Here is a 13812-nt window from a genome sequence, read left to right on the forward strand (position 1 = left end):
TTGAGTCATTTGAAGAGTCAGCTGCCAGAAAAACGTGCAACTGGTAGTGGGAAGGGCAGAAAAAGAGATTCTCTGAATACAGCCCCAATGGAGCTGCTCCATGATACATGCATAGGTGGGAGTGCATTACTTACATGTGAGATGCCAGTCTGGTGAGGGACTGTCTACCACTTCCTCCAACGCCCAGGAGAAGAGCATTCCCTGGAGCCTGCCGCAGAATCCGGCTGATTCGGCAGATGTGCTGGATTGCATCCATGAAAAGCACAAGCTTCAGCTCTGGGGTGTTGTTTTGATTATACTCTTCCAGGTAATCCTCAATCACAACCTTCAACTGTGGGCAGAAACCCTCAATTGTGGCTACCAGATAAAAGCAATAGTGTGTGTGTGGGGAGGTGATTGCAGGCCAAGCCTGGACTGTGAGGGGGCAGAGCCTGGTGCTCAGCAGGGTCTGGGAGCAACTCTCCTCCTTGCTTTTATAGGAAGTGCCATTGGACTGGGCTGAATTTAGATAGTGGTGGTGGCGGCAGCTGCTGAACAGTGACCTTAAACTAACTCAGGCAAGTGACTAAGGTCTGCTGTTCCCAACAGTGCTGTTTGCCTGGAGAAACAGCAGGGTGTAGTTCAAAATAAAATAGCTTATGGCTGCCTGATCCATACTGCTCCAGGGCCTCCCTCTGGGACAGTTTCCTCGCTCTATAGCTGCCCATTGCCTGCTGCTGCACCCTGTGCAGGATCCTGGCTGGAAAGGGCAGGTGCTGGAAGAAAACAACACTGGCTGTAGATGGGTAGAGGAGCACACTCCTCTCCCAGTCCAGTCATCACATGGAACAGTTGCAGGAGCAGTTTCTCCTGCCCTTTCCAGGGCTCTTTTCAACAGCACCCTCAGGCCAGAGAAGGAGATGAAGCATGAAGATATCTGGGATTTGATCCTATCCCCTCAGCAATCTCACTGTGAACTTGGGCAAGCAACACCAGCTGGAATTCATACAGTGCTGGAATCCCTGCCTAGATGCCAAAGTCCTGTGTGCATCAGTGGACTGTGTGGCAGCCTGTAAGCCTGGCTGTCTCAGCTGTGCTCACCTCAGTGGGGGACAGGCCTAGATACTTTGCAAAAGGGATTGGAAAGCTCAGTTAATTACCAGTCCTTGTCACACAGCTATCACAAGAGGAGAGACGACAGGATAATCATCTGTCTCTGATAATGAGTGCAAAACGCGCTGCTCATTGCCTTCGCTTAATTACCACTACCGAAGTACTCGCAGTATCTTCTCCAACAGGGAATCTGGCAGTAACATTAATTACTTGTAAAGGTCAATTGTGAAGTCTTTAATGGCAAAAGTAGTATTGTTTGGGGGTAATGTGCCATTTCTTTCCACCAAATTTCACTTTGCAGTCCCAAGTGCAGCTCATTTCGGAGATTTGGCATAGCAGGCTGCCTCCAGGATTGAAAAGCAGAGACAGCTTGTTCCACCTCAATTTCCCATTGTGTCAAATACAGCTACTATCCATATACAGGGTAGAAGTTCACAGGAGACCCCTCAGAGGGTTTGTGGTTCCAGATACCTTCAATTACAGAAGCTCCACCATCACTATTAACTGTTTTCCTTTGTTTACAAAAGCCTTGGAAGATATGAACACAGTTCACATCATGATTCCCAAGGTCCTTACCTTTTCCTGGCTGTCAATTGCTTTGTATAGCTTGACATTGGCACCTGGCTCCATGAAGTCCCCAAACAGAACTGGCTGGGAGGGGATGACCTCCTCAAAAGTGGTGCCAAACTCCTCCATCTTCTTCATCATTAGGTTGTCAAACCAGGTCCGGTCCTCCTCGTTGACCAAGCGATCACAGAAGACCCGGCAGCTCTCATGGTACCACAGTCTCAGCAGGTCCAATTTGTTCTGGCAGGAAATCCCAGCAAAACAGCCCCGGTGAGAGAAGCAGAGAAGTGTTATGAGCATCACTGTCAGGAAAGCTGGTTCCTGCCCAGCATGTGGCCAACTCCACTCCTGCTAGAAGGCAGCTGGAGCGGAGAATGAACTGGGCGGAGGAAGCTGCTTTCCCTTCTCCCCTCAAAATCAACTCTTGTCAAAACAGCTGCTTTGCAGAGAGCTATTACAGCTTCAGCTAATTCCCTCCTCTATTTGTCCATATGCCGGGCTTTCTTTGAGAGATTTAAATTTTATGTTCTCTGTTCTTATCTTTCCCCAGTTTGATTTAATTTCTACAGTTTTCTTGTGTTTTTTGGGAAGAGCCCTTTATTAGGCTGGTAGCACAGAACTAGGATCCTAAGCACTTCCTGTGATAAGTCAATCTCTACTAGCCAGGCTGAAGCCAGAGCAAGGTCCTCAGGAGGGTTGAAGGGGCAGAAGCCTCCACTGACACAAGCAGGCAGGACAGCACCTCTGCCCCTGTCTGGCCCTCTCCAGCCCTGAATGGATGGGCTGTGTTGTACTGACTCACCTGCTTCCACGCCAAGGAAGGGCTGAGGTGAAAGAGGGGGTTTGTTTCCTATTGGTACCAGATAACACCCAAAGTGGGGCCCATCACATTCATTGAGCAATTCCAAAATGCAGTTTCAATGGGAAATTGAAGCCTACTTGCAGGCCTGTCGACGAGGCCTCAGCTGGAACATTTCTGGTCTTCCCCTGCGTGACACAGCTGTGCTGATGGGAGGACTCACCTCGACCTTGCTGGGCTCAGCCATGAGCATGCCCTGGAACACCTTGGACAGGTCTCTCAGGTTGAAAGTGTAATGAGACTTTGCTGGTGTGGGCAGCAGCTGGGATGTGATGGTCATATACATATGGATAGTGGCATCCACCAAGGGCTCATTCAAGTCTTTGACTGCAACTGCTCCAGCTGCAGAGAGACAGAGGAAGTTGGAGAGGATGCCAGTGAGGTGACTCTGGGCTGAGAAGGTCCCAACAGGGCAGGAAGGTGGTACTGAGCAGCAGAGGTGCTTGGGCAGGAACACACTTTTGTCTGCTTTCTTCTGCAGAGACTGTGAAGCACCTGACCAAGCACCTGCTCACTGCAGTGGACAGTTTCCAATGAGTTTCTCAACTAATGTGAACCAGATTTGGGGATGGAAGAACACATCACAATCATTCTGTGATGCAAAAACTTTATACCCCGCAGAGACAGAGGAGACACTGCCAGAAAGGCAATGGATGCCTACCTGAAATACTCCAGCCAGGTTTTCCTTCTCCTTCCTTATACTCCCACAGCAGAGTCTCAGCTACTTTTAAGCTAGAAGGTGTGAGTGCCCTCTTAGCTAAACCCCCTGCAAATCATTATGCTCAGCAAATGCAAAGCCACTGAGGAATAATTTCTTATGCAATAGTCTGGCAAGATTTAAACACAGCTGCCAGTTTCAGAGCATATTTTTTTTTTCTCTCAATGAAGTTTGTTACAAACATTCCTTAAGAAGTAGAGCCCTGTGACACCTCAGCATTTTGAACTTTTTTGCATGATTTCTGAAGTTCTTTAATTTCTCTTTAAATCACAGCTAGATGTTTCAGTGTGCCCCTGAACTCACAGCCATGTACTGGTACTTGTGAATATTGCAAGCACCCAGAAAGCTCTGCTTTGCTTCTCTCATAGCTGACTATTCTGACTCCTTTCTACTGGCAGATTTGCAGATGAGGGCACATTTACAAAGATGATCCTAAATTCCCACCCTGTCAAATACAAGAGGACTCATTTCACTCCAAATGAACCCTTTTTTCTGGGTGGCTGTAGCACCATGCTCAGATCCACCCTGCTCAGCTGTCCACAGGCTGCAGCAGATGGAGAGTAACAGAAGGCTCTGCTTGCACTGAGGGCTGTTGTCTGGGCAAGTGTGTGTCTGCTGAAAGCACAGGTAAGCTATGCCATGCTGTGCCCATCAGCTTGTTCTGTTCACTGTCTCTCTCATCTTTCTGCTCTTACTTACGCACTGGAGTTCTGTAACTTCTTTCTCCTAGGAGTCCATCTAGAAAAAGAAAAAAAACCTGAGTTCCAGCTTTACCTGCTGAGGTGAAGGATATCTGCATCATCCATCACAAATGAAATGCTCTTTGAAAGGCCCAGGCTATATGATATCTTATGGAACAGTGAAAGCTAAAGCTGAAGTTTGCTGATTTGCACGAGCAGAGTTTGGCCCTGAGATTAAACAGTGTATGAGCTCTCTGATTGCTAAGATTCATACAATGCTTTCCCAAAAGCATCTTCAAGTGACTGCAAGTTTCAGCTTCCAACATTTTGATTGGATCATCAGTATTAATCCCTCCCCTTCCAACCTCCATTATCAGCAGGGTGACTTCCAACATGAGGAGAAGGTGGCAGTTTTCTGCAGGACTTACCCATCCAGCTGCCAAGGATGTTGGAGAAGATAGTCTTCTTGCTGCTGTCATCCATCTCGGTGAAGGAGAGGTAGTTGAAATGGCGAGTGAAGCGTGGAGTGACAGGATTCCTTCCCCCTCCAGGAGGTCCCATGGCACAGACAAAATTAATATCTACCAGATTCTTAAAAGTACCTTGAAGAGTGCAAAATCAGGAATGAATGCTAAGTCGTAGCTGAAAACCCTGGCCACAGATTCCCACAGCAGGTGCACGTATCTAACAGGCCAACAAGAGCTCTGGGCTCAGGGTCTGGGTCATACCGATCTGTTTCCGGTCGTACCAGCCCCGGTGATCCATGTACTGCCGCAGCAGCTCGATGGGTGGCTGAGCACCATATTGCTCCAGCATGGGCATGTTCAAGTCATCGATAAAAAATATGAAGTATCGACCAACTGGAGGCCCGAACACACCTTTCCGCCTGTAAGGAGAGAACCCGTGAAAGGACACAGGACAACTCCTATTGCAAAGGTACTCCTATCTTGATCCAAAAGCACTCTTTTTTATCTCCAGGTGTTTCCTGAATCAACAGTTTCAGCTATTCTTATACTTAATAAACTCCATTATAAGGGCCTTTATATGGAAAAGATCTGGAGCAACGTTTGAGGCACTGGCTTCTTTCCAAACACAAGTGAAATTTTGTCTACTTATGCACAATGTCAGTGATTAAATGGGTGCAAATAAAAGCAAAACTTGAGCCCATGAATCTGTTGGAAACTTCGAAGCAGTGGCTGACCAGGGAGGCGAAATGGAAGCTGTTAACTGTGGGGAGTGGGACTGCGGGTGGACAGCCACATTTTCTCCCTTCATCACTTTCTGTAAAGATCCCACACCAGGGTTTGCAAACACCTGTGCTGTGAAATGTAGTATTTCTGGAATAACTAGAATTGGAGCAACTCTTACAGACCCTCACTAATCCTTCTCACTTCCTTGCCATTATATTAAGCTTTTACTGGCTCTCACAATCCCAGCTCAGATGTGCTGTGTGTTCTATTTGTTATCCACAGCTGTACGTGCTTGCGGCCCCTTCAGGTCTTGGGATGAAATTAAATGGCCAAGTTGACAGAAACACTGAGCTCAGGGATGCTGCTTTTGCACACACAGAAAGGAATCTTGCCTCTTATCCAGTTTGCTGTCAATGAGATCCTGGGTTTGGTTAGCAGAGGTGCGTGCTGAAAACATCAGGAAGTGGGTGATGTATTTGTTAGGCAAGTTCTTCAAAAGCTTGTCCGCAATTGTGAGAGTCTTCCCTGTGCCAGTGGGACCAATGCAGAGAACCTGGAAGCACAATCAGCAATGCAGCATAACACCAGGCAAGCAGTCTGTGTTTCCCAGCACTCTCACATTTGCTGGAGGAAATGCAGGTTACTGCTCACTTAGGAATCAAAAGGTTAGGCTTGTTTCGTCAGTAAGGTCAGCTGCCCAACAGATCTCCCGGTGTGGATGGAATCCAACCAGAGAAGCATGAAATCAAACTGTAGGAAACAGGTAAAGAGGGATGGTGATGGGCTATCTAGCAATTGCTGCATTTTGATTAAACAAATGACTCTTGACACACCTTTGAGGCACTGGCATGGTGCCTGGGGACTGAATGGAGAATTCTTAGGGCTTAAGCACAGATTTTGAGCAGAGAAATACAAATCCATGGGAGTGGGAAATAATCTCAAAGTGTCAGGTAGCTGTTAAGTTCTGACTGCACTGGGAGAGGAAAAGGCTGAATCAAAAATTCAAAGACAAGGCTGGGCACATACTGGCTTATAGTTGGTGAGCAACAGCTCCAGCAGAAATGCCATGCGGACTGTGTTCATTGTGGGCACAATAACATCACAGAAGTTGGTATCTGGAACCATGGTGAACTTTGCTGTAGGGTCCAGCCACACCTCCCAGTGCACCTGAAAGATATGAGTCTGCTTAGATGGGGCAGTCACAACTATCCCTTACAGGAAAAGAAAACTATTTCTGCTGTTTTCCCTGTCACCACTCCTTGTGTTATTAGCTCAGATTTTGATGAGGAATTCAGGTTTCCAGCCCCTCTGTTAGTCTTGCCACCCTTATCTTTCTGTATGGCAATGCTGTGAGCATTTGACTCACTTATTTTGAGTGGGAGAGAGCCCAAGAGTCAGAGTTTATTGCTCCAGCAGCAACACACTTGCCCTCCCTTCTGAGAACTGGGATCAAAGTGGGATGGAGCACTTTTGATATTTGCAAGAATGGGAATTCTGCCCATGGCAGAGGGCCAAAAGGGGTTTATCTGGGATCCTATCTTCACATTTGGTGCCATCAGTCACGTTGCACTCAGAGGCACATGAGGTTCTGTACTTGTACAAGACATGGATGACTTCTGCTAGATTCAAGCTGCAGATGAACCTCCCAGAGGCCACTATACAAGTGAGATAGAGGTTCTGCCAGGGATGTGCTGGAGAACACAGGAGATCTGTATTTCTGACCACATTGGCAGCTTCTGTTAAGCATCTGATGCTTATGTAGGGCTCTTTTCTTTGATTTCAGGAAGGGGAAGAGTTTTCCCTCTTTTTTTACTTTCTTTCAGCCCAGAGGCTGTTGACTGTCAGTCAAGATGGCCCTTACACGCCCTACTGCTGTCTCCTGTGAAAAAGATGGCATATTTGTCTTCTTTGCTGCTACTCTATACTCTGCTGCACACAGCTCTTCTGCTGTTGTGCACTGCTTTTTAACACAGGCAGATCTATCCATCTGAGCTTCTCCTTGTCCTTCTCCAGCAGCCACACCTGTAGAGCTCTCTCACTTTCCTGAGCACTGACAGAGGCACTCAAGTCTCAATTGACCAGCCTTTGGCTGGTTTGAGTAGATTTGAAAGATCTACTTCACGATCCTGAAGGCAAGAAGCTGCCTTTTTGATTCAGCAAAAAGCTTAATTTTGATTGAACATTCTTGTTTGGTTCCTATAGGCCTTTCTTATTTGCCCTTGATGAGAAAATCCTACCAAATCCTCCAGGACTTTGCTGCTTCCTGGTCCTTCCCCCTATATTACCCATTTTGGAGGTGAAATATTTTACCTCTCTAGTGACCTCTTCATCCACATCCTCTTCAGTACTACTAAGCCCAGCATCATCCAGCTTATAGTCAAAAACCAGTCCTTCTTTGGGGAAAAGTAACTGGATCTGTGAGAAAAAAAGCAGTGGTGAACCTGATTGCCACTAAGCTGAATTCATAGGAGTATCTGCACTACTTCAGAGAAAACTTTGCTAATGGGGTGCTGCCCAGGCCAGGGGGGCTCAGATTTCTCCCAGAACTTCTAGCTCCAGTGGTCCCTTTAAGTTTGAGACAGACTTAAAGGGAGTAGCCAAGATGCCAAGAAGAAGTCCATCCAAAGCCTCCAGACATTCAAGAAGCTCTGACTGCCATCCATCATTACTAATTCCTCTATAATGAGAGAGGATCTGCTTTTCCTTTACTCACCTTTTCCTTTGACATCTTACTTCTGAGCCACGAGCTGAAGGCCATGCGACTTTGGGCATCTCCAGTAGCACCCACACTCCAGATCAAGGCAAATATAAACCAGGGTTCAATCAGCTCTCCCATACGAGCAGCCTTCTCCCGGGGAATCGTCTTAATTCCCTTAGAACCAGAGACAAGCAGAAAAAAAGTTCTCAGCCATGGTTAAGGCACACAAAACCCAGACTCTTCCTTATTTTTTTGTAATTCTATTCAGCTTCTATGTAGCTTTTCCTAGCCAGCTTTTCACAGGCCTTGTTAATATATTCTGTGGATTAAAATTTGTTGTTTTATTGGTGTACTTGAGAGACTCCCCTTGCTGAACTAACGTCACTCAACAGGAGCTGGGAGAAGAATTTAGTCTTAGGTTTTTAATTTGAAAATTGTCCAACCTTCTCCAGTACTAATTCTCAAAGGACCTGCAATCTGAAGTGCATCGCTGCTCAGCTCTGATCTCTGCTTTCCACTTATTCTCCAATTCCCTCTGCTATAAATAAAAGTGAACCTCTGCCCTCCAGCCTGGTAGGCATGGAGCTTATCTTTTGTTTCTTCAGTGGGCAGAGCATAATCCTTCCAGGTTTACCTATGCTTTGCAGGATGTCATATTACTTCTGCACCGTAGATGAGCTACAGCATGACCTTTCTGCACCAACATCTTGTTCTCTGGTGACTAACCCTCTGCATTACTTGGTGTCCTTAAGAGTTACAGGCACAAATAATAGTGAAAGAGGTAGCAAAATCCTACCTTAATGGGAATGAAAGGCTGATACAAACATTCCAAGAGCACGAGGAGGCTCCTTGTGAGGTTACTGTCCGTTGAGGTAATTATCTCCTTCACAGAGCTCCTCACAAAGTCGATGGCATCCTGTAAGGAAAGGCAGGAACAGCTCAGTGTCACCATCCAGCATAGCTGACTTTGGTTTTACCTTCTCATTCTGGTTTCTCCTTGTCTCCCTCATGCTATGTTTAGCACATATAGTGACTGAAAATGCTGCCATTTCCAACTGCATCCCAAGTATCACTGTTCTGACTGGAGAAAAGCCAGTCAAATCCCTAGGTTCAGTCTTAACCCCAAGAAACCACTGGGCCTGCCTTTTGGTTCTGCACAACAGTGATGTGCATCTTGTGGCATCACTGCTGTTAAATGGTTAGCTCCTTTTGGAGCTTTCCTTTGCATCTCCAGGTTACTCATTACAATAATGGCTTAGCAGCAGAGTAGAAATAACAAGACAGGTTCATACAACTTTCTCCCTGGAGTTACTCCACTGTAAGCAGCAGCGTTGGGATGATTTTGTCCAGAAAATAATTTTAAAATGAAATAAAATAAACTATAATGACCAATAAGACTAAGTCACATCTACAGGGATCAGTGAGTAACATCTATTAAACCCAGAAAATTCACAGAGCAGTTTGTATGCTGGTAGTTTGAACTGTTCCCACAATGGCATTTAAATCCAGGCCTTGATGAGTCTGTGCTGGTTGATATGCAAGCTGACAAGCTTAAACTCTGGGAAGGCTGGAATGGCACGGTAGCTCACCTTGAGGAATTTCTTGAAGAGAGATGCTAGTTTCTGTGAGAAGCGCTGCATGATTTCTGGGATATTTTTCAGCCAGCATTCAACGAAGGGGTCCAGCCCCAAGATGCTGGGTTCCAGGTAAACCATGCCACAGCGGGAGACTGTGGCAGGGGAAGCAACAGCCAGATCCTGGACTTCAAACATCATGGTCATGCTCTGGAAATTGTAAAACAAAAGGAAGGATAAGGACTTGTTCACTTTTGATACATCTTTCAGTGCTGGGAGAGAGGAGTACAGACAGCAGGCAGCAAAAGCGAGAGGGATGAGTTACCTCTGTCATCTTTATGATTTCCCCTGAGCTGAGGCACAGCTTCTTATTGTCATCTAGCACTGTGTTCATGTTTTCAATCCACAAAGCATCAACTGGCCCATCAAACATATACCACTTCTTGGTGGTGTCAGTGGCCACAGTTCCCCGACGGATCAGTGTGGAGAAGATCCCATCTGTCCTGAAAGGTGTAAGGAAGGCAGGGCTTGGCCCATTCTGGTTTTGCTGAAATCAATGGCAAAGTTCCCACCATATAAGGCAACAGAGCCAGAATATTACCCTGGTTTATCTGCCCAAGGATACCTATGCCTCCCTTTTTGATGAGCTGCATAAAGGTCCACTTCATTCCTTTTTTTTTACTGAGATAAACATCTCAGCCTTAGTGACACCATGAAACAATTTCTTTGGGCATTAAATCTGGAATTCATATCATTTAACTGTAAAACATCAAGCTTTCCTTTAACATCTCTCTCCTCAATAACAAGTAAAGAGGCCTTGCTAGCATCCAGTTCAGGTCATAGGCAGGTTATCTGCTCTCTTGAGGTGCCTCTTTTTCTCCACCAAGTATAAAGGCAGACTCGGGTTACAAGGATAAATCCAGGCTAAAGGGCATGTCCCTACCCTCTTTATAACTGAAGTTCCCCATCCTCAACTGTCTGTGAACCCAGGTGGTGCTGGAGCTGGTGAACAGGAGAGCAGACACAAGGAATGCTGGCTGTTGACAGCAAGAACTTAATCTACACATGGAAACCTGGAGTGCAATTTCCATTCAGACCCTGGATAGACTCCACTCCTGCTATTAAATAATTATTTGTTATTTTTATAATGCTAGTGAATTCCAGGATATTGTTACTGAGATCAAGGGAAAACTGTCTGTTCTAAAGCTCAGCTGATTAAAACAGATGGATTTGTCTGTAAATACATTTTACATGGCTGCTGTATTTTTCTTTCTGTCATGTTGATGTGCCTGTGTGCTGCCCTTGGGTAGAGTCACATCATAAATAAAACTGTTGAGCTTAATTGGAACATCCTATAAAATGTCCTTCAGCAAATATACACCAGATTCTAAGTTGGGAAGCTCTGGTCTCAGCATCAGTAATGTTTACTTGCTTGCACTTTTCCTAGAGGTAGTTAGCTTCATATATATTTAGTTTCCCTCATTTTACAGAACACAATTTTTAGCTTTGCCCCTAAGCAAGTGCTGGCTGACAGGGCCAAAGGGAGATTCACACTGCTTCTCACACCTTAGGTTCCAGATAAAGTGAGCTGCAAAGTCAACCTCAGGTCACATATGAAAACATAAGCAGTAGGACCTGGCTGCAAAGAGGGCAAATGGGCCATTGGTTCTTGTTTCCAAAACATGCAAGCAAGCAGGAGTCCTGGTAACGGGAATGAAATGCCTCTTTATGCCTGAAAGTCACTCCTCATCATTCAAGGCTACCAGTGCATTTACACAGAACAATTCAAGTGCCCAGTACAGAGGTCACTTTTCTTCAGAAGCAAAGCAAGTGTTTTTAAGCTGCTGTATCTTAGAGCAGGGGCATGTGCTCCAAAGCTATTGAATTATTGTTATGCAGTTAATGCTGCGAGCTGAGCTGCAGGAACTGTCTGGGCATGTGCCGGCAGACGGGCCAAGCACACAATAAAAGATGTCAGCTTAAATCTCCGTGACTGGCTATTGTAGCTGGGTGAGGATAAGGACTTGATCGCTTCTGGTTTTGCGCCACCACCCTAAACGGTTCTCAGCCTTGAAGAGAAGACGCTCAAGACCAGAAAAGTGTTTTCTGTCTGGAAGGGAGGAAAGAAGGTTTTGTACTTTACCACTCATGCGTTAGCAAGTTGAACTCTCCATAAAGCTGGCCCATTGTGATGGATTTGGGATTCAGTATAAAGTAGTTGACTGCTTCGTAATTCCCACCACTGGCTGCAGGCTGACCTTTCAGTGATGTCATTGCAGCTGCCAGGACTTCATAACTCTGCAAAAGCAGGACAGCCAGAGAGTTAACTGCCATGCCTCCAGGATGACAAAGCCTCTTGCTCTCACAGCAACTGCATTCAAAAGGCAGTGAGAAAGGAGACAGAGCAGAGGGTAATATCATAGTAAAAAGATGCCTGGCTGAAATAAAAGCACAGAAATAAAGCATTCTACATGCAGTTAGATCTCCTGTGCAAGAGGCCTGAAGCACATCGAGGTGTCAAAGCATGTCTCAGCCTTAAAAATCTGCAGCAGAGCTAATAAGCCTTGTTCTAATCTCACAACTCACAATCCAAAAAGTGAGCTAGTAATATACTTTCCCATGGCTATAAATCAGTACTAACTGGCAGCATCTTTGTGCCCAGACTTCTATCTGAGAGAAGCTGGAAATGCCAGAGCGTGAGTCTTCTGTGAAACTTAAACCTCTGCATCACTAGGGGGGTGATGGTTTGCTGGGGCCAGCACAGTGTCTCACCCATACCTTTGTCTTCCCAGAACCCGTTGGTCCCACCAGCATAAGGCCATGACGGACCACAGTGGTCTCATACAGCTGGATGACCTTAGTCACAAAACCTGTAGAGGAAGATGATGCACAGTCAGTCTTGGAGCACATCTCTTTTCTAGGACAGCACACTGGACTGAAAGCCCAGACCCAGAGGGAGCTTGTGGAGAGCCTTTTCTCTCACCATCGACATCCTTCAGATTGGCTTGGATGCAGGATTTGCGGATGGCTTCTTCCAGGATGCCATAATCAACAGGCGTTTCTTTGATGTTTGGAAATAAATCTGAGACAATACCATTGAAGAGCTTGAGGTCATCCTGCAGGAATTTGGGCACATTGGCATCCCTAATAGCCCGCAGGCAGATGAGCTCCTGCAAGGATTAAAGAACTCAGGACTTCAGAGATCATTCCTCTCTTATAAGGCCACATTAGTCTATGGCAGTGTGAACTGCAAGCATATTTACCTCATCCATATCAGGATTTTCTCTTTTGAGGTTGCCAGCTGTTGAGATGACAGTCTTCACAGCTCTCATCCCAAAGTCATAGTGGTCCTGGAAAATGCACAGAGGAAACAATGTCATCAGACAGAGAAGCACCACCTGAAAAAGAGGAAACCTGTGCATGCACTCAGTTAGCAGGTAAGAAAACAAAATGAGAGAGTTATGCCTTCAGAACAACTCCTTCGTCCAATTCTGTTCTCAGGATCCTTGAAACAACTAACTAGTCCTCAGCTGTACAGGCTACAAGTGAAGAAGACATGAATAACTGCAGTATGAAAAATCCTAGATGGAAGGAAAAGCAGCAAGGCTGCTTGGCTGAACTGTCCTGACACTGTAATACTATCTAGGACTTAGGGTGAATGCAAGTCCAGCCACACAGGTGCAGAAATGAGAGTTAGAAAGGAGGGAGGAAGATGAAGAATGGGTATGGTGACCTTTTTGAGATATGCTATCATAAGGCACCAAGAGAACCATCCAGGCACTTTGTGCTTAGGCTGAGAAAGCCTCACATTAAATAAAAACATTCATGGACATTAAGGCATCTACCTGAGAGCTGAGCTGCTCTGACAATAGTTTGAATGTTGTGGTGATCTTCTTTGCAAGGACTTTGGCTTCATTAAACCCAAAGGAGTAGAGTGAGATCTCAGCAATCATGGAGTAATCTGGGACCATCATAGCCACAGGACGAAAGAGAGCCTGAAACATACAGATCCAACACAAGATCAAAAATCTGTTGCTTCTTGCTTTTTCCCCCAGCAAACTGGAAAGGCTGAGTATCTATCCAAGACTGTTTAGAGGTCACAGCACGAGTGTACCTGGCACCTGGCAGCAGACTGCAATCTGAGGACTGCCATTTGCTTACATATTGTGTTTCAAATCTCAAAGTCTAGAAACTTCCCAGAAGTGTTGCATCCTAACCCTTGCCATAGACACACTGGTGGGTCCAGGTAGCCTGCAGCACCTGTGTTGCCCCTCTGCTTTCTGTCTATGCAGCCTCCCCTCCTCACCTTCAGGTTATCGGGCAGCTCGGTACGCCCAGCATACCCCGGGTTCATTGTGATGAAGACGGCACAGGATGGCACCAGTGGGATCTCTGTGCCCTCAAATATGAAGGACTCCACCTGGAAAATTACAA

At 46.0% G+C, this 13812-nt stretch overlaps 1 protein-coding gene across 2 annotated transcripts in view; it reads right to left on the minus strand.

The window, feature by feature from the left end:
* DNAH1 (dynein axonemal heavy chain 1) overlaps nt 1-13812 on the minus strand; it is a 73792-nt gene that overhangs the window by 22484 nt on the left and 37496 nt on the right. For both annotated transcript variants that reach the window (XM_051811373.1, XM_051811372.1), the window contains exons 31-49: nt 13685-13798; nt 13224-13373; nt 12642-12728; nt 12362-12548; nt 12157-12248; nt 11522-11676; nt 9704-9881; nt 9394-9588; nt 8601-8720; nt 7820-7978; nt 7417-7521; nt 6133-6273; nt 5499-5659; nt 4645-4802; nt 4345-4518; nt 3936-3974; nt 2682-2860; nt 1669-1899; nt 135-331 (exon numbers count right to left, since the gene is read on the minus strand). In XM_051811373.1, coding sequence (XP_051667333.1) covers nt 135-331; nt 1669-1899; nt 2682-2860; nt 3936-3974; nt 4345-4518; nt 4645-4802; nt 5499-5659; nt 6133-6273; nt 7417-7521; nt 7820-7978; nt 8601-8720; nt 9394-9588; nt 9704-9881; nt 11522-11676; nt 12157-12248; nt 12362-12548; nt 12642-12728; nt 13224-13373; nt 13685-13798 — 2822 coding nt within the window. The remainder of the gene's footprint in view (nt 1-134; nt 332-1668; nt 1900-2681; nt 2861-3935; nt 3975-4344; nt 4519-4644; nt 4803-5498; nt 5660-6132; nt 6274-7416; nt 7522-7819; nt 7979-8600; nt 8721-9393; nt 9589-9703; nt 9882-11521; nt 11677-12156; nt 12249-12361; nt 12549-12641; nt 12729-13223; nt 13374-13684; nt 13799-13812) is intronic.

The sequence above is a fragment of the Manacus candei genome, unplaced genomic scaffold (genome assembly GCF_025592945.1).
Source record: "Manacus candei isolate 608988 ecotype Guabito, Panama unplaced genomic scaffold, ASM2559294v1 h1tg000082l, whole genome shotgun sequence".
Lineage (NCBI taxonomy): Eukaryota > Metazoa > Chordata > Aves > Passeriformes > Pipridae > Manacus > Manacus candei.